The sequence below is a fragment of the Zootoca vivipara genome, chromosome 7 (assembly GCF_965207765.1).
Source record: "Zootoca vivipara chromosome 7, rZooViv2.hap1.1, whole genome shotgun sequence".
In the NCBI taxonomy this organism is placed as follows: domain Eukaryota; kingdom Metazoa; phylum Chordata; class Lepidosauria; order Squamata; family Lacertidae; genus Zootoca; species Zootoca vivipara.
Genome location: NC_142590.1, coordinates 44,973,926 through 44,998,149, shown reverse-complemented (window position 1 = coordinate 44,998,149; position 24,224 = coordinate 44,973,926). Strand labels below are relative to the sequence as shown.

The following is a 24,224-nucleotide window of genomic DNA, read 5'->3' as shown; positions in this document are numbered from 1 at the left end:
GCAGAGGACCACCCCTGCTGGGTCAGGTGGGCCTTTGATGTGATTCAACAGGGTTCTTATGTTCTTAATCTCACATTAACATGCAGCAGTTGCATAGCTGTCAAGTTCTCCCTTTCTTTAAGGGAAATTCCCTTATGCTGAATAGGCTTCCTCGCAAGAAAAGGGAAAACTTGACAGCTATGCAGTTGCTCACTGTATCAAAGAGTGCACTAGCCACAGCATACTGCAACCTAGGTGAATCTTCCTTGAGAATAGTATCAGACGTATACACACTTGCTAGCAGATACAAAGCTGAATATATTTACCAAAAAGACAATATAGGTTTTCAGACAAGGTATCTTAAGACCCAAACCAAGGGAATCATTATATCAATATACCCAGACAGCTGACAATTTTACTAAGAAAAATACTAATAACAAAACTGTTGCTTGTATTTTGGATCTGGATCCCTGAAGATGCAATATATGTCTGCTTTTAATTCAAAACGCTTTAACCTACTGCAGCAACCTGAAAGTTACCTTAAAAACACTTGTACCCCTTCAACTCCAGTATAAGATACCTGTGTGCATGTTTGGACATAATGTGTATCCAAGTTACCAGGAATACTAGAGGATTTGATTGTTTCAGCCCCGCACACAAAATACAGTTTTTCTATACAAGGACATCCTGAATAACACTGAGTTGGATTTTTGTTAAGTTGAGGGAGGAGGGGAACAGGGAGCTAGAGAATATGAAAGGGAGTGGGTGACTGTGCTCCCTTTTGTAAAATGAAAAATCAGAATTTCATGGTTGTAGACATCTCCATGGCGTGGCACTTCACTGAAGGACTGCATAGCCAAATCATGAGCACCACTTTGGCAGCAAAACAGCTGGTATTTCAACACTAGAAATAATTTTCAATCCCATCAATAGTACAATGATCAGAAGATTGGTTTACAGTAGCTGCTTATGAAGAAGTGGCTCTTCATAGGAGACAGACTGGCAAGTCCTCAGACATTTGGACTCCATATATAGACCTGTTTGCAAGATGGGTCACTATGAGGTGTGATCTGTTACAGGATTCTAGTGACGATTATGATTACGTGTAGTGCTTTGTCTACTTTTCCCTCTCCCTTTCTGGTTTCTTTTTTGTTCTCTTCTTTATGGGAAAGAAAAACAATTTAAAATCAAATAAAATTAATTAAAGAAGGTCTTCCATTACATGCATACATACATATGTAAAAAGGGAGGGCACTTTGGAAAAGATTGACAGAAAAATGTGAAAAGGTCGTTTTAAACTATCCTCCTGGGGGTTCATACATGGCTGGTGGAGATGGTTCAGTTAATACACAATGGGCTTAATGATTTCCATCTAGCATTAAATGTAGTAGCAATATCAAGCACATTCTGTTTCAAATTATGTTCACTGCAAGCAGGCTTGTGATGTTAGAGCACATTCAGTGTTAAATCAGGCTAACACTGCTGTCATAGCACAAGCATAATTTTGGACCAAGGTGGGACTTACAAACTTGTGCATTTAGTTTTAAGGCTTACACATGTCTCTTGCAATTTATCTCTATTCCTCTCATTCATTTCTTTATAAACATGTAGAAACAAATAAAGGCCACACACAAAAAAATAATCCCAGAAACATCTTTTAAAGTCTAATAACCCATGGCAGTCTTGTGTAAAATTCTATCTTCTGTCTTCTAAACTACTGGAGTTAATAGGGATCATTGAAAGGGTAGAGGGGGTGTCCAGCATCCCTTGCAACAAGCTTGCCCTCGACCTGTAGAAGATAAAGTGAAAAGGAAGTACAATTGTTACAGGTATTCTAGAAAATGAATGCTATTTTTCAGGTGCATGTGCATAACCAGTGGGAAAACTGTCATAGCTAACAGAAGCTGACCAAAAGAGCAGTTATCTTCTATAGCAATTGCAACTTAAAGTAATAGAATGTTGGATATACTAGCAAGGCAAAATTAGAATTAATCCTACTGAGCTGAGTACGGGCCATGAATCTAATGAAACAGCATTGATCCCAACTTGAGGCCCTTTTATAAAGCACACTGATGACATGGGAGCATGCGAACAAGTCTCCAATGAAGATGACAGAAAGTTTTGAATGTAGTTTTGCATATGGTAAAATGAGATTGTTTATAGGTGTGGATATGATTAAACTGGGGGAAATGGAACATGTTTTGAAGGATACACCACACCCACCCACCCACCCACCCACAGAGCGCAGAGAAAAGGGAAGCCATTAAGGGTGACGAGAAGGCAACATGATGCTTTTAGAGAAACCCTTGGCTAACGTTGATAACTATTAATAACGTTGATTAACTATTGATAAAGAATAGTTTTCTTCCTCATCTCAGGAGCCACTAGGGGGCATGCAACACAGGCAATACAGCTTGTACCATCACAAAAGCAAATTTAAAAATTTCTTGTTCATTAAATATTGTATTAGAAGATTGGGGTGGGGGGAGCAAAATGAAACCTACAGAACTTCCCAAGGACAAATTAGTAATTTATTCTCTTCATCCATCACTCTTAGCAAGGAAAAATATCTGATCTATTTTTGCACAGAAGGAAAATCCTCTATCTTTATCACATATCCTCCACTACCAGGACCAGCCCTCTCATCAGACAACCTAAGATACTTTTCTTCCTGCTGTTGAATTTGTAAGTAAACCATTTTCAGCTTACCAAATGTGTGGTCTCCTTCACAAAGAGGAAGTACGTAAGAGCTTTGAAATAAACTTAGAAGGGGTTATTTTAAAGATCTAACAGTCTACATTCCCACACTTTACTGCTCGTTTTGTGATTTTGAATCTTTTCTGGGGCTCTTTCACCAAAGAGTATTTGCCCCAAACCTGGATCTAGGGCATTTTATTCTTTTAAGCCTAATTTACAACTAAAAAACACCAACACATTTGACACCTGTTTTAAAAATCAAATCAAATGATGCACTGCTTGCTAGCCAATAGCATTCACAAGAAGTTGCCATGTTAAGTAAATAGCTTGTCATCTACACAATGGGTTACCCCAAGTTCTACTTCAGCTGTTTTGTTTGAATGCCAGTTACTAAGGTATAAATGAATAAGAAGGGTGTTAAGAATGTTGAACACCCTCGTGGGAGGTGAATGATACAAAGCCTCAATTATGGTGAAAATGCCTTAGAGAGCAAGAGGCAACATTACCGTAACCATTGGAACAATATATCGCCAGTTCTTATTCAGGCTCCCAATAAAGCTCATCTCTTCTGCTGTCAGGTTGAAGTCAAACACCTAAAACCAGAAGCAAATACTTTATTCCTTATTTAAGATATGATTTTTACTCACGCTAATCCACAACCCTCTCTACCCTGCCTTTCTAGTCACAGTGCATTCCTTATATTGAGTAGGTTAGCATTAATCTTACATTGTGCAAAAGATGGACCAAATAAGCATTTTCTTTACTTAAAGGTAAAGGGACCCCTGACCATTAGGTCCAGTCATGACAGACTCTGGGGTTGTGGCGCTTATCTCGTGTTATTGGCCGAGGGAGCCGGCATACAGCTTCCAGGTCATGTGGCCAGCATGACAAAGCCGCTTCTGGCAAACCAGAGCAGCACACGGAAACACTGTTTACCTTCCCACCAGAGCGGTACCTATTTATCTAGTTGCACTTTGACATGCTTTCGAACTGCTAGGTTGGCAGGAGCTGAGACTGAGCAACGGGAGCTCACCCCATCTCAGGGATTCAAACCGCCGACCTTCTGATCGGCAAGCCCTAGGCTCTGTAGTTTAACCCACAGCGCCACCCGCGCTTTACTTACTGCTCTCTTATTTTAAAAAAACAGCTTTAAACCACTTTAAGATGTTTTCAGCTACTCTGCATGTCTGGTGTATATGAAGTATGCTTCTTTACTGCATCTCCTCTACTAAAGACTCAGTGGAAAAGAAACAAATTTTGCTCCTCTTTTATCAGCAAATCTCCTTAAGGAGCTGAATAGCAGAGATTAGGTGGAAGCAACTCTCTCTGGGTTGACAGGAGGCAGAATTAAGATGGATGACTTCCTCCAAAAGCAAGGGCTTCCTTGCAAGGCCACTGTGCATGGAATTTATAAAACAAACCCAGCCTTTGGAAATAAGAGAGAGAACCATTTGTGCACATCAGCTTGCAATGGAAAACAGACACTAGGGAAACCCTCTCTGCTCACAAGCTAAATAATTTCAAATAGCCTGCTCTACAACCCTTGAGCATATAATAAAAGGCAGGACTGGCTATTATTGCTTTCCTCAAGATAGAGGGCAGTTTCTTCCTCAATAACAGAAGCCTGAATTTGTTGCTAGACACAAGAATCAAATTCCCTAGGGAAGACTTATTTAGTGATATGAGGTTTGGCCACCCTCCACAAATCTTCAGACACAAAAATGACCAATGAAAAAAGTTCTAACTTCCTTCAGGGAGTTCTCATTCGTAGCCTTCTCAAATCTAGTTAAGCACCAGCTGAAGGCCTGGCCATGGTGACAGGGGGGGGGTGAAGGGGGGTGCAGCAGGAAGAACTCTCATAGGCTTCTTCAGCAAAGCCAGTGTTGCCCAACACAAAGCCCTCTCATTCAGTAGTGAAGCTGGAATGAAAGTTAAATGATCTGCTTCTGAGAGAGTACCTGTCCAGCTCATCTTTTCACCTCTCCTGCCTGACTTTGCTATGCAGGAGATGGAGTTGCTGTCACTGTTTGGTAGTTGTCATGCAATTTTTGTGTTTTATTTTTTTAATCTCAAGCAAAAGCAAAACCTGCTGTCTTTTCGGAGGCAGGAAATAAATCGGCTTCCTTGAAATGAAGGTAACCTTAATCCTGCCTGCTGTCATCCTAGAGAGTGGAACTTCCTAGTCCCTCCACTCCAACACACACAATCCAAAGCATTTGGGAGGATCTTCCCAAAAACACTGTAATATTGCCAACATGCTTCGGAACTTCATTTTAATAGCACTTGAAAAGCCATGTTCTGGCTTAGTGATAAAATTACGGAGTAATTTTTCAGCAATACTCTCAAAATGGGGAGGGCACAGATTTATTTTTGCCTGGACTATAGAGAAAAGGCCTGGAGAAAAAGATCAAAGATTATGGTGAACTCATTTAAATCCAAAAGGAACATGCACAATTAAAATTGTTTGAAGTGAAGCTTTAAGAGAATACAGCCACCCAAATCAAAGCTGGAAAGGAAAATCCATTTAAGGCACTGGAAACAGATGGCAATGAATGCACACAATTGAGGGTCAGCTGCAGCAGACTGAACATGTAGATTACAAAGACTGGATGTGCTAAACTAGTATGCTCTCATCTCTAAAAATCAGATACCCAGATAAGCCACTGCTGATACATATGGTAGAAAAAGAGTTGATCAACTACTGCACGGTGTGGTTGCTGCACAGAATGAACTGGAAATGGTAAATATGCATGCATTGGCTATATAAAACTACTACATGGTAGGACCACACCTTACTTAAACAATGTCAGAAAGGGAGAGTAGAAGGCTTAGTAGTGCAAGCCAAGGCAGTGCTGTTTCTGAAAGGCCTGGCAGGAGGCCTCACTCACCTGGAGATTCTGGAGGATGCGAGCAGGAGTAACACTTTTGGGAATGACGACCACTTTGCGCTGTACTTGCCATCTATTACAGAGTTAAAGGAGAAGCTGTGATTCCTCCAGTGTCTAAATACAATCCAAAATAGTCGATCCAGGTAGCAAAATAGTACATGCCACAGCCACTCCTGCCATCCTCTTTGTTTCTACAGGCCTCTCATGCCTTCTAAGGCATCTTCAGGGCTCAGAGTGTGACACAGCATAATCTTAAGAAGACAGAGCTCTAAGCTCTGGGAAAGCTCAGTTGTTGGGGAGCAAGACAGAGCTCCAAAGCAGCTCCTTTCAGAGAAACCTCAGAATGGATTCTCAAAATCAATGGTTATTTTTGAAAAGTTGAGCCCACTTGGGCCTTGATAATGACTGCAATATAGCCAAGAAATTCCAGCATATTCTCCGGTATAAAGTTCTCCTTTCTCACTTGGGGAGCTTTTGTTTCCTCCAGTATCTCTTCTCTTACCAGGAGCTGACTCTATCTTGCAGAGTATTGAATCCACTTAGAGCCTACAGCTCACCATAACCTTTCAGCCCTTTGAAAGGCCAAAATAGGAAATAGGAGAGGCAGCTTAAAATGCTTTATTGCCATTTAGAAGCAAAAGTCAGCTAAACAGACCATTTTGGCAAAAACAAGGATGAGGAACCTCCAGGTGTTGCTTGACTACAACTCTCATAATTCTGGACCACCTGCTCATTATGCTGGCTGTTCAGACAGGAGTTGTAGCCCTGCAACAGTTGCCTGGGGAGGGGGCGGGGAACAGCAGATGTTTCCCACCCCTTGGGCTAAAACAAACTTCATAGTGAATTCGCACAAAAACCAAAAAGATCCATTTGTTCCAATAAGTCCTCACCATGTCCTCTACCAAATTCTAGCCTGCTATTACCTGAGAAGAATCTGAGCAGGAGATTTGCTGTATTTTTCAGCTAGCTTTTTTATCCCAGGTTCTTCCAGCAACACAGGTTCATCTGGGTGCTTCCACATCCGGTCAGGGGAACCAAGAGGGCTATAAGCAGTTACCACCAGCCCTTTCTGATGGCAGTGAGCTATCAGTTCATTCTGGGCAAGGTAAGGGTGACATTCCACCTATTTAAAAAAGCAGTATACAGCAATGAGAAGATTGCTAAAGAGAGGGGGACACCCACCTGCACTGCAGAAGCAGGAAAGACAGGTGCAGGTCAATTCATATATTGGCAGAAACGGCAGAATGGCATTCACAAGTCACATAATTCCTGCTCTTAGAGGAAACCCTCCCACTTGTAGCATAAACATTCTAAAGCAGAAGTGCAAGACTGATCACGGTTGGGGCTGGATTAAGGGAGTAGAATAACCCAAGTCATTGACCATTTCCTTATCTCCACCCTGCAGGGGCCGATAACATTTCCTTTACTACACATACTAGCTAGAATCTGCAATCTGTTTATTATTCAGCAGTCCTGCTTATTTTAAGACAAAATACAGATAACACACTCTCCAGGCATAACAGCTTTGTAAAACCATTTATGCCATTATAGAAATTTTGTATAAAAAAGTATATATTTTCCTGAATCAAGTTTTGGCTTCCCTTCCTTTCTCATGACACCTGATCTTAAGGTTCCCTATTGCTTTACAAAATGCCTTCTATTACCAGACTCTCGTTTGCAAATACTGTAAGGAATGCTGTGAGACCGGTTGTGTCATGCTGAAAACAATGTTGAAAGGAGAACATTATTAAGAGAGGGTTTTTAAAAAACAAACAAACAAATGTCTCTGTTGCGGAGGATCATGCAAGCCACTCAGAGTCTGCAATGAGTCTGCAGCACTACACTAGCCTTTCCTTTGCCACAAGAATTCTGGTTATTGATCACACGTTTTAGCAAATTGGTGAAAGCACTTCACCAGGATCTATCACAGTTAATTCTCAAACTGGGTACCAGAACCACTAGTATGTTATGAAAAATAAGTTTAAAGATGACTAATGTCTCATGTGAATCTGAAGTACCCATTCACTCAAATTATCACATCTTTTTGTCAAGAGATCCACTTTAAATGCATTACTTCTCTCTCTACTCCTCACTTTCTGCCAAGGAGCAAACAATATGTTGGGGGCCCAATTTATTATTATTAAGGATTTTCTTGGTTTACAAAGGTAGTACAATGTCTCATATTCTTTTCCATGCATTGTTTTTACACATTAAGCTTGACTGTTAAGACATTAGGAAGAAAAGGGGGGGAGAGGTAGGTGGGTGGGGTGGGGTGCCGATGTTTCTATTTTCCTTGGTATGTGTAGGGGTTCAGTGTCAGCGTTGGTCCTGCAGGTTTTCTGTTGTTCGTTTGTGCTCCTTTGTTAGTGAGAGAGGTCGGGGGGTTGGCATAGGATGCGCTTGTTCATTTGTGTTTGGCTGTGGTGGTTGGGGGCCCAATTTAAATCAGGGAAATGGAGTGAGGAGAAAGAGTCAAACCCCTACCCTAGTCATGCTTCCTCAAAATAACAACCTCAAACATCATGGGCAAAGCTAAAAACAAAACCACCAAAGCAAAGAGAAATCTTGATAATGTAAGAGTGGGAAAGCTGGGCTATTCTGATCACATTTCTCATATTAAAAGGAAACCAACACTTAAGAGTAATCAGTCGCTTTAAATAAAAACTGCAAGTCCCAACTACTTGAACCTTTCTTAGAAGAGTCAAACAGGCTTTTTTGTACAGGATGTTCCATTCTGCAGGGGCAGTTCCACGGCACAGCCACCCCATGCCCAACAGAAACATCCATCCTTATGGCCCACCTTCTCTCCCCTGCCAAGAAAACCATCTCAGAAAGTAACCTGCTCCCTCTTTTTCTGCATCTGCCTTACCTGTAGCACAGCTGGCTTTACAGAAGCTATGCCAATGATATCATCAATTTGACGGCTATTGAAGTTTGATAACCCAATGGCTTTCACCAGACCCTTTTCCACTAGCTTCTCCATCGCCTTCCAAGTTTCTTTGTAGTCAATGTAGTCATAGCGCATTGTGCCATCAGGATTCTTGGGGAAGAGGTTGTCCCCCCGTCTATTATAAAAAATATGCACAGCAAAGAGATAACTAGAACAATCTTAAGTCTATTTAAGTTCAACTCATTAGAAGTACTGCTAAAATCCCATGTCATATGACCCAGATCCAGAACAAGCTCTTCTCCTTTACCACTTACAATGTGGTCAAGTAGTTGATATGTAGTTATTAATTGTTAACTAAAAACCAACCCATACAAACATATCATCTCAGGACTATTTAATTGCTCATCTTCTAACATTGTGTATGCCATCAAATGCCAACAGTGCCCTTCAGCTCTCTATACTGGACAAACAGGCCAAACCCTACACCAAAGGATAAACGGACATAAATCTGACATCAGGAATCACAAGACAGAGAAACCAGTAGGAGAATACTTCAGTCTCCCAGGACATTCTATACAAGATCTCAAAGTAGCTGTCTTATTACAAAAGAATTTTAGAAATAGACTGGAAAGAGAAATTGCTGAATTGCAACTTATTACCAAACTCAGAAGGTTGGTGGTTCGAATCCCTGCAACGGGGTGAGCTCCCGTTGTTCTGTCCCTGCTCCTGCCAACCTAGCAGTTCGAAAGCACATCAAAGTGCAAGTAGATAAATAGGGACCGCTCCGGCGGGAAGGTAAACGGCGTTTCCGTGCGCTGCTCTGGTTCGCCAGAAGCAGCTTTGTCATGACCCGGAAGCTGTCTGCGGACAAACGCTGGCTCCCTCGGCCTATAGAGCGAGATGAGCGCCGCAACCCCAGAGTCGGACACGACTGGACCTGATGGTCAGGGGCCCCTTTACCTTTACCTTTTACCAAACTTAAAACCATGGAGAGACCTGGTCTGAATAGAGACATTGGATTCTTATCTTATTATACATGATAAAGCTATTTTTAGCCATCTCACCCCTTGCTTTTTCCTGTAGGACCAATTGCAGTCATTAACAGTCGTCCACAGGTTTACCACACCTATCAGCCAATCACCCATTCCCACCACCCTTCTGAGTAATACCCCTCCCCACCCTCTCACTATATATAAGGGTCTGGTGATTTCTGTTTCAGTGTATCTGAAGAAGTGTGCAGGCACACAAAAGCTCATACCAAATTTATGGCAGTATAAATTGAGTTATGACTAACCATCTTAGGCCTTGGAAAAGTAACTCCCATAAATCCACAGCTTTGGTTATAACAGCACAGAATCTAGAAGCTGGCACAAAACAGGATGGGGAACCTATGGTCCTCCAGTTGTGTTTGGACTACAATTCTCACAATCCCTCCTCACTATTTGGTTGGGGTTGATGGGAGTTAGCATCTACCAACATCTGAAGGACCACAGGTTTCTTTTCTATAGGCCTCTTAAGAATTTGTTTTCATCTATTAGGCTTTTGTTTCCTCCCTTTTTTTCCTTTTGGAAAAAAAAGAAGAATCTCAAACCCTCAACAGCGAAGGCAAACAAAATGAACTGTGTTTGTTGTAAACCTGAGGAACAGAAGGGGTAACAGGGCTGGCTCATCATTCTGTGACAACAAATTCCTATTTATGCAGATGGTGAAAGATATCTGACCCTCCCACACCCTCCAAGTGCTGCTATGGTTTCATGTTCCACATTTCCTTCCTACAGACACTCACTCGAAGGCGTGTGGCCAGTGCATGAGGTAGAGGTCCAGGTACTCCAGTTTTAGATCTTCCAGGGTCTTCTTTAGAGCTGGCTCCACATCTTCTGGGTGGTGCTTGGTGTTCCATAACTTGGAAGTCACAAACAGCTCTTCCCTCTTAATGGCCTTTTAGAAAGAATGGGGAAGGGAATATTTTCAGTGCTCAAGAAGTTTCTCATCCCTTGGATTAGATTTTTGTGTGTGCCTTCTGTGCTATTATGCTAAGGAAGCTTCATTTCCAGAGTCAACAGAACAACACAGACATATTTTTAATGTGTCCTATGAATTATTTTGCAGCAAAAGGACATTTAGCAAAGGGATAGGCAGAATGTCAAAGCAACAGAGCCCACGAACACACAGCAGACAGCAGGAACAATAGCTGATTGCCATCTTGGTAGGTTTATATGGAGATGTAATTACACTTTGTAAGCAGAGCCAATCTGAAATAAACATGAAACTTCCACCCACCCAGCATTTTTCCAGCAGCAATATTCTCGCTCCTTTTTTTTACCTTGTCATTTCCAACCATCTCTTGCAGAGCATCGCCTATCTCTGCTTCATTGCTGTAAGCCATAGCACAGTCAATGTGGTGATAGCCAGCACTAAGGGCATATTTTACTGCCTCCTTCACCTATAAGAAAAATAGGGAGATTGTTGCATAAGAATGTGGGGACATCTGCTTCATTTTAGCCGACAGTGCCATTCCAAATCTACAAGAACTTGTGACAAAAGGCCTATACATCTTGGAGAAAGCTTCATAATTTTATAAAATGAGAAATTTGCATTTATTTTTATCCTTTTCCCTTTACACTTTAAGGTGATTTATGCTAAATAGCAAGGGTTCAAGTCTTCACTTGGCCATGAAGCTTTAGAGAATTGCAGCAGATCCTTTACATCCCGGTCATCATCTGCTAGATTTACTCCCATCTGGACATTGCTACAGGTCTTCATATACAAAATCGGCCAGGCACAGGAACAGTTTTTTCCCTTGTGCCAATGACAGTTAAATTTTGTAGATGTGTAGCTGAAGGGGAGGTCAATTATGGGTGGGTTTTCTTTGCTTATTTGTATTGTCAGTGGAACAGTGTGTGTATGTTTACATTGCAATGTAGCCGAAACAAATTCCAAGTATGCTGGACTTGGCCAATAATAAATTCTTCTTCTTCTTCCTTTACTGGGTGACCCTAAGCCAGTCACTACCTCTTTGCCTAACCTACCTCACTGTGCTGTGGGGAATTAATGAGGAGGGAAGAATTATGTATGCCACCTTGAGCACTGACATCATCTACTACCACAAGTCTCATTGTCTGGTTGCACATCCACAAAGAGATGATGTATATGTAAGTGATTCTCAGCAAGGTCAATACATTTTCTCTCATTCTCTCCTTGTCCTCCACCCACCGGAACTATGCCTATTTTATTGTTTTTAAGCAATGTTTTTATCCAGTTCTCCAATTAAAAGAACAAACAACATTTAGCAAAGGTTTCCGTGGCAATGATAGAATAAATAATATACCTAAATGATGTTTCATCTGATAAAGCTCCTGCATTATTTTTTGAAAGATGAAACAATATTCACAAAAGGAAGATAAGAGCCTTTGGTTTTAGTTTTTTTTGGGGGGGTTAAAAAATGAAAAAGATCAGAGCCTCTGATGCCTCTTAGATTTAATTTCCTTTTGCTTATTGGAAGCCTGGGCAATGGATAAAGTGTCACAAACGCTCTGATGTTCTAAAAAGCCACATTAATTAGAAATCAGTTTCCCTTAGTCACAATGATAAAATAATTCTGTTTCCCTCACTTTAACTCTAGCCTTGGCATGATTCATTTTATGGTCACCATTCCTATTCAGAAAGTCGCTATAAATACACTGTGAATGGAAGTTCAGCTTATGAAATTGTTGCAACACACTTCAGGTTACACAAGGCGTTGTCATCACTGTAGAAAAATTAAATGTGGCACACTACCAAATGAGAGCAATTCTACTGAAGATGAAACTTGCAGATGCCTTTAAAGCTTTGTAAACTGCTTTGAGGTTTTCGTTTTGTTTAACAATCAAGTTGTATATACATTTCGTTTTATGAAGTAAAATAAAGACAAATAAAGCTTTAAAACATGTTATTTAAATTGGTTGTTCTGTCTACACCTAATAAGCATTGCAGCTGCAATGGGATCAAGAGCAGGAGAACCAGTTTTGGATGCCAGCAATTATCAATAAATCATTACTTTGATTTTAAACATTTAAAAACATATTATGCAAAAATGTCACCTCCATTATCAGTGCCTGAAGATATTATTATAGTTATCATTATTAATTAAATTTGTATACTGCCCGTCATCTGAAGATCACAGGGTGGTTCACAACAAAAATGTACAAAATGAGAACACAAAATACAGAGAACAGACCAGTTGCCCCCTCCCTTCCCACAAACACATTTAAAATGCCAAAGAATGTTTAATCTCATTCTTAAGTTTCCCTAGCTGGCTCCCTTTTTTTGTGCAAAGGAGAAAGTGAATGCAAAGCTTCATGCCTTGTGACTGGAAATTAGCCTCTCCTCAGAGTCCATGTTGAAGCTACTCTATTAGTTACAGGAAGGCGAAATAAAGACTATGTACTCCCTGCTTGTTGGTTCCTGATAAATCCTTATTTCCCACTCCTCCTAACCATTTTTCTTCCAAGTTGAGGGGGGAAAAGTGTCCTCCCACCAAGGCAGAACTCTGGGTCAGACCGAAAAAGAGACTAATAAAATGCATTGCGACTAGTAACATGACTGGCCTCCCTTCAAAAGGAATCTTGGACCCCACTAAGTTGTAAGAATCTAGAACTGCACTGAAAAAGCAGAGCCAGCAAATGGCACTTCAGTGAAGTGGAGTCTGGCTGTTTAATAGGACCTATAAAATTTATGCAAAGTGGGTGTTCTTCCTCCTTCTTTATCTTGCTTTTGGAATGTGCAAAATCAATCAGTACAGAGGTATTAAATAAAAGATGGTGCAAGAGAATTCAGAGGCAGAGGCAGTTCCAACCCATGTTCAAATGGACAAGCAAAGATGTGAATTAAGGTCACATTCACACCACATGGCTTCCCCCAGAGAATTCTGGGAACTGTAATTTACCTCCCACAGAGCTACAATTTCCAGAAACACTCTGCAGGTCTGTGGCTGAGGTAGAATTTGACTTCTGGACTCTTCCGTGGTGAACCTCAGTGGCACGTCTCTCACTGCTAGATGAAAGTGCATCACTAAGTCATGCCACTATTGCACATGGACTCAGACTCAAGTGGACACTATGCCATACCCATCCAACATCTCTGCCTCCAACATCTCATCATGATTTAAAATATTTGTGAAGGGCTTCACATGTACCAGTCACAACATCAAAGTTATAACCGCACTACTCCTACGGACAGAGATGTCATACCAATGAGATGTAAGAAAGTACATGCCTATATGCCTAACTTTCAAGAATCCACATTTCATGTCCAGCTCAATCAGAACATGAACTGACTCTGCATTGCCGTATATCTACATTCAGGATAGCCATTTCAGTTCAATATCCATTTGCACTTTCATATCAAAAATGAAGAGAGAAGGGGGAGGTGCAACAAGTAGGTTGATGTTTTCTATGCACAATCTCTATTCTTCATGACTGCTGCTCTTGGATGAACACATTTACTCAGTATCATGCTTAAATGCCAGAAAAGTAATTGTGCTCTTCTCTATTACATCTTGCTCCTAACACAACATGCATGTATGTGCCTGAGGAAAACTCCGTCATTTAATCACAATTAAGAAACTGAAAAATGTTCTATCTGCACAGAGTACATACAGTAGCTCCTGGTCATGCAACCTTACCTTTCTATGCAGCCACAGATTAAAAGAAAAAAAAATCTGAATGGTTTTAGCACAGAGTTCTAGAATTCCCCTCCCTCAACAGGGCCGTCTTAAGCATATCTGGCGCCCTGGCGCGACGGATCCCTCCAGCGCCCCCCGCCCCGTTTCCCAGCACGGCGGGCGGGCGGACGCAATGTGCAGCGCGGCTGCCGCAGGTGCTGCTGCGTGGCGGGCGGGCGCAGCTGTGCGGCACCCCCCTGGCGGGCAGGCGCCCTGCGCCACCCAGCCTGGCCATAGGGCCGGCCCTGTCCTTCAAACACTAAATTCACGTCTTACCTGTCCAGCGTCACTCTTCCAAGTACCCAATCCAACAAAAGGCAGCTTTTGCCCAGTATGAAGCAAAGCATAATTGGCCTCGGAAGACATCTTTACCTAAAATAAATGCAATAATATAAATATTAACTAGGACGCTATACCAATTTGTTTCGCTACACAGAACAGAATGTGTAGTAGACTTGACATTATTCTTATTTAAGCTGAAACAGAGAGAGTGGAATGCAAAGTGTAAATATATAATAGGATTGATTATATTACATTTTATAAATTTTATTCATGTCATGTAGAAAATTTAAATCCTGCCCTTCCATGGCAGACACGATGTTCACAGTGGCTTACAACAATTTAAAAACATCTACAGATGCCCACCCACCCACCCACACCCAAAATCTATATAAATCTTTATAAAACCAACAGCATATTAAGAGGGATCACTGTAGGCGTAACCTGCAGGGTGGGAGAGCTGTGCCTTTGCTGCTAGTAAATACAGGCTTTCCTTAAATAAGAGGTGCAGCTCAAGTTATTCCTTATAAATTAGAAGAGTTTGCTTTATTACAAAAAGTTAAGGATGGATACTGCAAGTCTGAGTATAGAAAGGAATGACCACAAGGATTCAGGCAAAGTATTCCCCAAGCCCATACCCTCTCCTCCCCCCACCGTGTACCTTGGGATGTAACTTGAAGATATTGTAAGTCTGTGCACTTCAATGAAGAAATCTGCGCATAAGGTGGCTGCCAGGTCTGTACCTGTAGCTTAATGCTTGCTGGTTATCAGAACAAGATATCAGTTTATCTTCTGACAAACTTAGGGAAGCATATAAAGGCAAGGTCTCTTGGTCTGTCCCAAAGCCATGGTCAGAGCCTGATTTCATAACAAGCAGATCTACAGAGCAATATCAGGTTTTCATTCTCAACTTTCTGTTCGATGTCCAAAACTTACACAATATAACACCATTAACTAACTCCTTCCCTGTTTCTTTCACACCCATTGCCTGAAAGTTGCAGATTCAATGGATTTTTATTCAGATGCAGGTTTCACTGAATTCAGCTGCAGTCTTACTCCCAAGTGCATGTGCATAGAACTGAAAGTAATTAAAAGGGATTCTGCTTGACTCTTTGTTGGATTAGTTTAAGGTAAAGGTAAGGTAAAGGTAAAGGACCCTTGGACGGTTAAGTCCAGTTAAAGGCAACTATGGGGTGTGGCACTCATCTCACTCTTCAGGCCAATGGAGCCAGCGTTTGTCCACAGACAGTTTTCCAGATCATGTGGCCAGCATGACAAACTGCTTTGGCGCAATAGTACACCGTAACGGAAGTCAGAGCACACGGAAACACTGTTTACCTTCCAAATGCAGCGGTACCTATTTATCTACCTGCACTGGTGTGCTTTCGAACTGCTAGGTTGGCAGAAGCTGGGACAGAGCAACGGGAGCTCACCCCATCACATGAATTCGAACCACCAACCTTCTGATCAGCAAGCCCAAGAGGCTCAGTGTTTTGGACCACAGCGCCACCCATGTCCCTTGACTTACTGTGCGTGTTTGTGCCGATTGAAAAGTATTTTATCAAAGAGGAACATCCTCCAATGTGATCTAAAAGCTGCTTTGCTGGCTGAATTGTAAAAGGAAATTATGCTTCAAGAGATTCCAGTCTCCGTCAACTTCCTCCGCTTTTGCTGAGATCAGCTGTCCCATGAAACTGCTTCCTCCATTTAAGCACCAGCTCCATTAGACAATTAAGGCAGGATGAAAATTACATTCACACTTCTACTATTACATTTCTAATAAAATAATAAATGCCTATTGGATACTGCCAATGAGGAAAACGAGCTTAAGTTGCAGGGCCTACATGCAAACAATGGCTTGGTGTGCAGAACGAGTCTCCCTCTTTAAAACTCTTATTCACACTATATATTCACAATACTTATGTATATTCATAGATTCCCTGTCTTTAAAATCATAGAATAAAACCATAGAGTTGGAAGGGACAAATATATATACAGTATAGGTGTGGAGCACAAACCTATACATAATCATAAGCAAGTCCCATTCAGTTTAATAGGCTTTTCTCCCAAGGAAGCACGCACAGGTTTGCAGTGCAACCCTATACAGTACCTGTACATGATTACTCAGAAGTCAAGTCCAATTGAATTCAATGGCATTTACTACCAAGTGGTTATGACTTGCAGCCTCAGCCTCATCATTATTCCTGGGGAGGTCCCTGAAACCAACATGCTAGGATTCAAACTCATGTACAAAGCTAGCACATTAACCACTTGGTTATGCTGATTCATTGTCCTGTGAAAATATGACATGGAAGCCTTTAGGAGGACAACCAGCAAAGAAAAGTACATTTTAGTATTTTAAAAATGTCCAAGAATCTCATTTGACAAAGCATAATTAGCACCTATATGATTTGAATTGTGTAATTCACTATACTAGCAGAAGCTGATGAGCAGACTCTTCGGCTTGGTACTGTTTAGGGTTTGTTTTTTTGGGACGGGGATCTTGTTGCTGTTGTCGCTGGTTCTTTTGTTTTTATTTTAGATCTTGTGATTTATGTGGAAATTATTCCGTACGGTTGCATATTTTTTGAATGTTTTATTTATTATTACTACAGTACTTGTGTTATTTTGCAGTTCTGTATTTTTCCATGTTGTAAGCTGCCTTGACCATACAGTACAGTAGTTTAAAAACTGTGGAAATGTGGCATACAAATAAAGTTATATATGCACTGTATGTATACTATTCATTCCAGCTCTGCACTTTAGATAAGATGCACATCAATCTTGAATGCAAAACTTTAACCCAGGGCAACTTATAATATATTATCAGTAACTTGATCAGTAGATACCAGCAGTTTCATCTTATTTCACCTGACACAGAGGCAAATAAACCCAATTCCAACTGCTGCTAAAGTGCATAGATTGCAGAATTAAAACAGCAAAGGCTGTAATTGATTCTGTTTCGAAGACAAGTTATATTAATTTTTTCATTTATGCTTTGGTCTAGACATCGCTCCTAAAATAATTATCCTTTACAGTGCATGGTTTACAAAGTCTATCATATTACCAAGACGTTTCAGGGTTGCTCTATATCTGTAAAATAGAAACAGAGGCTGATAGTGACTTATCCAACACCACAAAGTTAGTCCAGTCTAAGTTAGGAACTAAGTTCAGGGTTCCTAGGAGCTAGTTTAACCCACCACCAGCCATGAGGCCACGCTGGTTCAAATTGTTTGCTTTGGAAAGCAAGTATAATCCAGCAGATATAATAGTGGATTTAGAAGCGTTGACTTTTAATCATTGCTGAGCAGACTTGGGCAAAGGGCACGCAGGACTTTGGGCAGCTGGGGGTGGTGGTGCAGGAACAGTACAGAAGCTGTCCAAAACAAAATTACCAACCGATAGTATTACAAGTAATACTGTAATTGATTCACACAACATTATTGATGTGACAGTATCTTCTAAAACATATGAGCTGCAGTCTAGTTTGGGGTGAGGGAAAATACATTCTATGAGAATGCACACAGCTCTGTCCTGCAAGCGAGGGGAATAGGGGTCATGGGGGTGCTGTTGCCTCCCCACCCCAAAACTCAACTATTAGCATATTTGTACTCTGAGCAACAATCCTATGCACACCCAATTTCTACTGAACATAACATACACAGGAGGAAACTACAAAGTCTAATTAGTTTACATACTAATCCCAGGGGAAAAAATGCCCTCTGGTTTTAGTTAGCTTGCTTCTAGACAAATTATGTTTAGGATAACACCTACGAAACTTTTTCTTTAAGCACTCTTTTAAATGGTTTCTGAATCAGGTTAAATTGTGAATACAGTATGATCAACCAGAGCAATTTAGCTTTTTCAATTTAAATTTAATTGAACCAAGTAGGCTACAAATTGAGGCAGCCTGAATAATTGAGTTAGCAAAATAATTAAGAGAACTTGCTCAAGCAAATCTTCAGGGAATCCCTTAGCACCTCAGCTTGCCATAGTGCTGACTGTTACACCACACTCCTAGCTATTGGATGCTTGTCATTTGCCTCAAGGTTTATTGCAACCACTTGCAACAGAAATGCATGGGGAGTGGGTGGGTGTTGGCAAGTGAGCAGAGTTTTGCCCAGAGGCATGTGATACAAAATGTAGACTTCCTGCATTTTGATAGAGAACCCCCCAAACATGTTACCTCCATTTCAAAATTAAAAAGGCATTGCACTCAACCCACAAACATTAGTAGTTTAACCTTTTCTGTTTCTCAAAAAAAAATATGGTTTGCCCATGCATTCATTACTGGCAGACGTTACCAAGGATTTCTAAACAGGACTGCCAAGGGGTAAACTAAGCTACTCCGGAATGAGGCGTGCTCACTGGTAGTAATCTCCAGGAAGAGTGGTTATAGCACCCATAATTAAATATCTGTTAAGTGTGGAAACAACTGAAATTTTGATATGTAGTCGCTGCAAAGTACACTACAGACACCATTGTACTGGTGTGAATACATGAATCGCCTGCCAATAGCTCTTAATGCAGCCAGATATTTCTACACCTTCACGGGGTGGGGTGGGGCCAAAAACCCACAGCTTTTAATGGGACTTATTTCCAAACAAATACGTAACTCCTATGCACATTTAGTTGGAAAGAACACCATGCGGAACTCACTTCAATGCAAACATGTGTAGTTTCACTCGCCACGCATAATACCACGTTGCACTTAATGCACGTTAGTGGTACATGTTGTTGTTGTTATTTCTTCCCCTCCCTCCTTCTGTCAACAGTTTTTCCATCCCCTACCCACCAACTTTTACAGCTAAAGGGGAGGGGGGGGGTCAAAATTCAAAAGCAGAACCTCCGGGACAGGCGTGATTCCTCTATTTTCTACCCCACCTCCTGATTATACACGAATCTGACTGACGCCAATCAAGTCAGGCAAAGCAAGAGATTAGCTAGCCACGGGGAAACTCACAACCAGTTTGCCGCGCGCCTCGTCCTCGAGCGCTCCCTTCCCTCACCGCAGTTCAAAATATACCAACAACTACCCCGGCCTCCAACTTCAGCGTTTCCGTTTCCGGGTTTGATATGTAGCCGTATACACTCCTCACTTCTCAAAATTTTCCAACCCACGTGGGTGCGTGAACAGTTTATTGCTCTATATTCCCACTCTTTCGAAAAGGGTTTGGTAGAATTAAATCGCTTCCGTTACAATCTGGCAGAAACCTTTAATGAAGAAAAGTTTGCATTACAATTTTGGGTAGATTATCTACGACAGCTGGGGGGTGGGGTTGCCTAGTCATGCTGCAACCAGAGGTATGATAAAAGGAGAGCATCCCAGGATTGCCTCTTCTCAATCAAAGCTAGACAGATGTTCATAATTAGATAAGGAATGTGGCGAAAGCTACTACCAGGATTGTCAGTGGCAGCGATAACATAAACAGTGCCAAAAGGTATCTTTACTCCTGTCCTGTCTGACTCCAAGTGATTTGCAGCCATTCACTTACACGGGAGAAATGTGCATTCAAGGGCATGATGAGACCTGTCGGACTGAAAGCCTAACTGCCTATCTCTGATAGTTTCAGTTTCTTTCAGATTTGCCGACTGCAACCTATTTGTTTCATATAACTTAATAAAGGAAACAGAACATTTCCTTGTCTTAATAGTTACACCCAGTGTTTTTTTTTCTTTAAAAAATGTTTAGGGGTACTCTCATTTTCATACTCATACTGAAATACTGCCCCTCAATGATGCCAAACTTAGATTCACAAAATGTTTAGGGGTATGCATACCCCCAGGGGGGAAAGCATTGGTTACACCCCTTTATCTGCACATACCCCACCTTATATTCTACTTCCAGTCATGCTTGAATCCACTCACTTGAACCCACTCACGTTTTTCTTTTTAATGGTAAAGCAGTTTGTGGAGGTTGAAGTGTATAGTCCTGTCACAGGCCCCACTACCACCTCACATACATATGTGTGCAGGTAGAGCTCTTGTTCCACCCAAGGGGAGATCCCGGGGGTTTCTGGGATCCTACACACACAAACAGACACACCAGGCTGTGTCTGTCAGTATATGCCAAGGGCTCTTCAAGTGAATGCAAAAATGCATAGCTGACAGCAAATTGAGCTACACAGTGCTGACCCTGCATCTCCTACATGCATTATTTCAATGTGTGAATGGGCTGAAGTGACACATCCCTCCTCCCCAGTATGACAAATAAATAAAATTCAATAAGTGTTTGTAAAATAAAAAATTTCTTTGTTATCTCCTCCACCTATCATAATAATAAGCATTGTTTTAGTCATAATTGCACAATGTGGTAAGGAATGAGATCCCTTGGCAATGGAGGCTGGGTCTAGTCTCTGGAGCGGCATGTTTTGCCTCCCCTACACAATTGTTTTCAAATGCAGTGCTTTACCTTTCTCTACAGGTGTGAATAGAAATCATTCACTTATATATACAGGTAGCCAGATGCAAGAGCAGGCTCCCCCAAACTCTGCCCCCCAGATGTTTCAGGACTACAATTCCCATCATCCCTGACCACTGGTCCTGTTAGCTAGGAATGATGGGAGTTGTAGTTCCAAAACATCTGGAGGGCCAAGTTTGGGGGTGCCTGTGCAAGAGGATAGGACTCCTGCACCTAAGAGTTGTGTGGATAAAGGAATTTCAACAGACAGCAGGCCTCATTTAGGTGGTTTGGAGATCAAGAATGCAGTACTAACCATGCCTACTCAGAAGTAAGCCCTACTATACTCAGTGTGGACTTGCTACCAGGTAAATGGGGTTAGGATTGCAGTCTCAATCTGCTACTTGCTTCTGACAAACTCAGCCATTGATAATCAAGTCTATATTTATCCCCATACCCGCTGCCTTACACATCCATACCCAAATCTGGATTGGAGTCCCTAAAATGGTTGGATAGCATCTTGTACAACTCCTTCCAGCAACTCCTGCAGCCAAGCTGGTGCCCAGTGTATTACTCCAAGGGATAAGGACTTGTCATATTTTCTGCCTCTGGTGTCAAAATAACTTGACCAGCCTTAGGGATTGGGTGATGGTAGTGCTATATGATTTGTTTTTCTGCATCAGCCAGCAAAAAAATCTTGTACCAGCTCCAGTTCTTTCACTTAGTCAAAAAAATTCCAGATTGTTTTCTAGATCTCCCTAATTGATACTTTAATGGATAGTTTCTAGACCTCTTTAGATTATGAATTTACACATAGATATATTATATAATTTACATTTGTGAATAAATACATAAATACATTGTTTCATTTTGAATAGGGAGTTGGTAATATGTGACACATTCCTTACTATTTTGCACACTTGTACATGTATCTTGGACTTTAGACATTAATTCTGCTGTTACTGATTAATCCATCCTTTCTTCCCCCCTCTCATATAGCATTTTATAGTGGCGAATTTCAAGTACACTATTAAAGTCATATAAAAGAAAGTTAAACATAAACCCAAAAGATAAGAATATTATCCTGTATAATATTATGTTTTAAAAAGAATTAAACACTGAGTTTCAGATAATTATTATTGCAACATAATCCATGAAAAAAATCATAGTGGATCATCCTTCTAATCTAGCACAGTGTTTCAATACTAAACTTAGTTACCCGGAAGTAAGCCTCATTGAGTTCAATGAATTCAAACCTACTTGGAAGTGTGCATTGAACTTTTTGTGTGTCTTACTTCTGAGTAAACATTTATTGAATTAGTTTGCCCATCTTGTTTTTCCTCCTCCTGGATTGTATAATCGCCAGTCCTGAGTGTCGTTATTCCATAATATGTACTAATTCAAACTGTTGTTTTTTTACAATAATGTTATAGCAGCATATATCTGAGAAGTAGCATAGCATTAAAATGGAAATATTGCTTCAATAAATGTTTGAAAAATGGAAACTCTGACATGCATTTAAAGGCAACTGGGACTTGGGGCAGGTGTTATTTGCCTCTGAAATGATTCATTATTCCTCTCTCAGTCAACCTTCGTGATTACTGTAGTCATTTGGCCCAAATCCATACATCTCAGAGGTACAGAAACAAATCCCCATTTGGCTTCTTACATGATTACTTCTCCACAGTGTTATCTGTCTCTTGGAATCAAAGTAAAAAAGAGATATCCCAGAGGAAAGGAACAGAAAAGTTGCATAAGGAAGAAAGTTGAGCAGAGAGAAAATAAAGCAACAATAAATACCTGAATTGAAGAGAACAGAACAGATGAAGAAGCCATTCGAAGCAGCATGTATGAGCCACTGCCAAAAGTATGGCTCATGTGAATAAGGCTAACTAATGAATAGCAGAGATTATAAAATAATTAACCTCAAAATAGGAAAAATAGATTATACAGTAACATGCCACCTCCCTGGTTACAAGGAGGTATGGCACTGGTATCTTGCAAACACTGTTTTTGTTTTTGGCTGAATCAACAAAATAAAAAAATTCCTTCAGTAGCACCTTAAAGACCAACTAAGTTTTTATTTTGGTATGAGCTTTCGTGTGCATGCACACGAAAGCTCATACCAAAATAAAAACTTAGTTGGTCTTTAAGGTGCTACTTAAGGAATTTTATTTTTTTTTGTTTCGACTCAGACCAACACGGCTACCTACCTGTAACTACAACAAAATACTGAGTTTCTGTTTGCTAGCAGTTACAGCTAAGTGACTGAAAATGTGGCTTTATTTGGCCTTGCAGGATAATGTGCACATCAATGGTTAATAATAGTACATGTCTCTGAGCGTAAAGTAACATTCTCTCACCGCTAACAGCCCAAAGTAATCTGGGATTATAGACAAATCCACATCCAGGCAACTCCCATTTTATAAAACCTGTTTGAACGGAACTATTGTCTATTCAGCATTGTAATTCCAGCAGAAAACTGACTTAAAGCAATTTTATTGAAGTTTATACTACTTACAATCAGTGCATTTTCTAGTAAAAAAAATTTAGGTGCTAGTACTAGACTCCCTGGAAAATACCCTGATGCTGGGAAAGATTGAGGGCACAAGGAGAAGGGGACAACAGAGGATGAGATGGTCGGACAGTGTTCTCGAAGCTACGAACATGAGTTTGACCAAACTGCGGGAGGCAGTGGAAGACAGGAGTGCCTGGCGTGCTCTGGTCCATGGGGTCACGAAGAGTCGGACACGACTAAACGACTAAACAACAACTACTCATATTGTTAACAGTGTGTCATCTGGGATGCTTAGACACAAAATGGAGAATTCTGTGTACGAATGCTGCTTGTATTCAGGATTTATGGGCCATTGTCTTTTGCTTTATGTGGGACAGCAATTTTGAGTTCATTATAGAGGAAGATGGGAGACTGTAGGCAGCTATTGTTAGTCATGTTGATTATATATCACTTACAGGTTCAGAAGTACCTTGATACTTCTGCTGTGGCAACAAAGGCAGAGGGATATGTTTTCACCTCATGCTTTTTTGGCCTCCCAGGCGGCACCTGATTGGGCATTGTGGGAAACATGAGACTGGACAGGCCTTTGGTATGATCCTTAAATATCTTATGGATATTCCTATGTCAGCAAGTTGTACTGTAAATTGTATGGCAGGAACCCAACTAGTCTGAAGCAATGTACATGTCTACACCAAAAACTAAAGTTGTGAAATGAAAGATCCCAGAATGAATAGAATCTATGAGGTTTCCGCATTTTTACAATAGTGGGATGCGATAGTTTAAATGCCAACGAGTCACATCTATCTGAAAACAGAATTATTCATGTGACCCAAGTTTCGCTCAAGCACTATCGTTGCGACCCAGCTGTGGTG

The 24,224-nt window shown here is 40.9% G+C and overlaps 1 protein-coding gene across 9 annotated transcripts; it reads right to left on the bottom strand.

Annotated features, from left to right (window-relative positions):
• Window positions 1–277: 277 nt before the first annotated feature.
• On the bottom strand, window positions 278–22,700 carry AKR1A1 (aldo-keto reductase family 1 member A1). 9 transcript variants are annotated; one of them, XM_088673282.1, is made up of 11 exons: window positions 19,398–19,486; window positions 17,502–17,527; window positions 15,096–15,194; window positions 14,432–14,527; window positions 10,778–10,897; window positions 10,241–10,392; window positions 8,434–8,629; window positions 6,488–6,687; window positions 5,565–5,637; window positions 3,183–3,269; window positions 278–1,768 (listed from the first exon to the last, which is right to left on the bottom strand). In XM_088673282.1, the coding sequence occupies exons 4-11, from the start codon at window positions 14,519–14,521 to the stop codon at window positions 1,703–1,705; spliced, it is 984 nt and encodes a 327-aa protein (XP_088529408.1). In that variant the 5' UTR covers window positions 14,522–14,527; window positions 15,096–15,194; window positions 17,502–17,527; window positions 19,398–19,486; the 3' UTR covers window positions 278–1,702. The 9 variants fall into 9 exon arrangements, with proteins under 9 accessions (XP_088529408.1, XP_088529407.1, XP_088529410.1 ...); XM_088673281.1 differs by lacking the exon at window positions 17,502–17,527 and adding an exon at window positions 16,545–16,650; XM_088673284.1 differs by lacking the exon at window positions 15,096–15,194.
• Window positions 22,701–24,224: the final 1,524 nt, after the last annotated feature.

Excerpts from the sequence above, each read along its gene's own strand:
- AKR1A1 (XM_060276956.2), bottom strand. The coding sequence starts at position 22,682 with ATGCTGCTTCGAATGGCTTCTTCATCTGTTCTGTTCTCTTCAATTCAG. Across the intron at positions 10,898-14,431 it reads GGAAGAGTGACGCTGGACAG|GTGAAGGAGGCAGTAAAATA; the intron begins GTAAGACGTGAA and ends TTTTTCTTATAG. Across the intron at positions 5,638-6,487 it reads CCTGCTCAGATTCTTCTCAG|ATGGCAAGTACAGCGCAAAG; the intron begins GTAATAGCAGGC and ends ACTCTGTAATAG.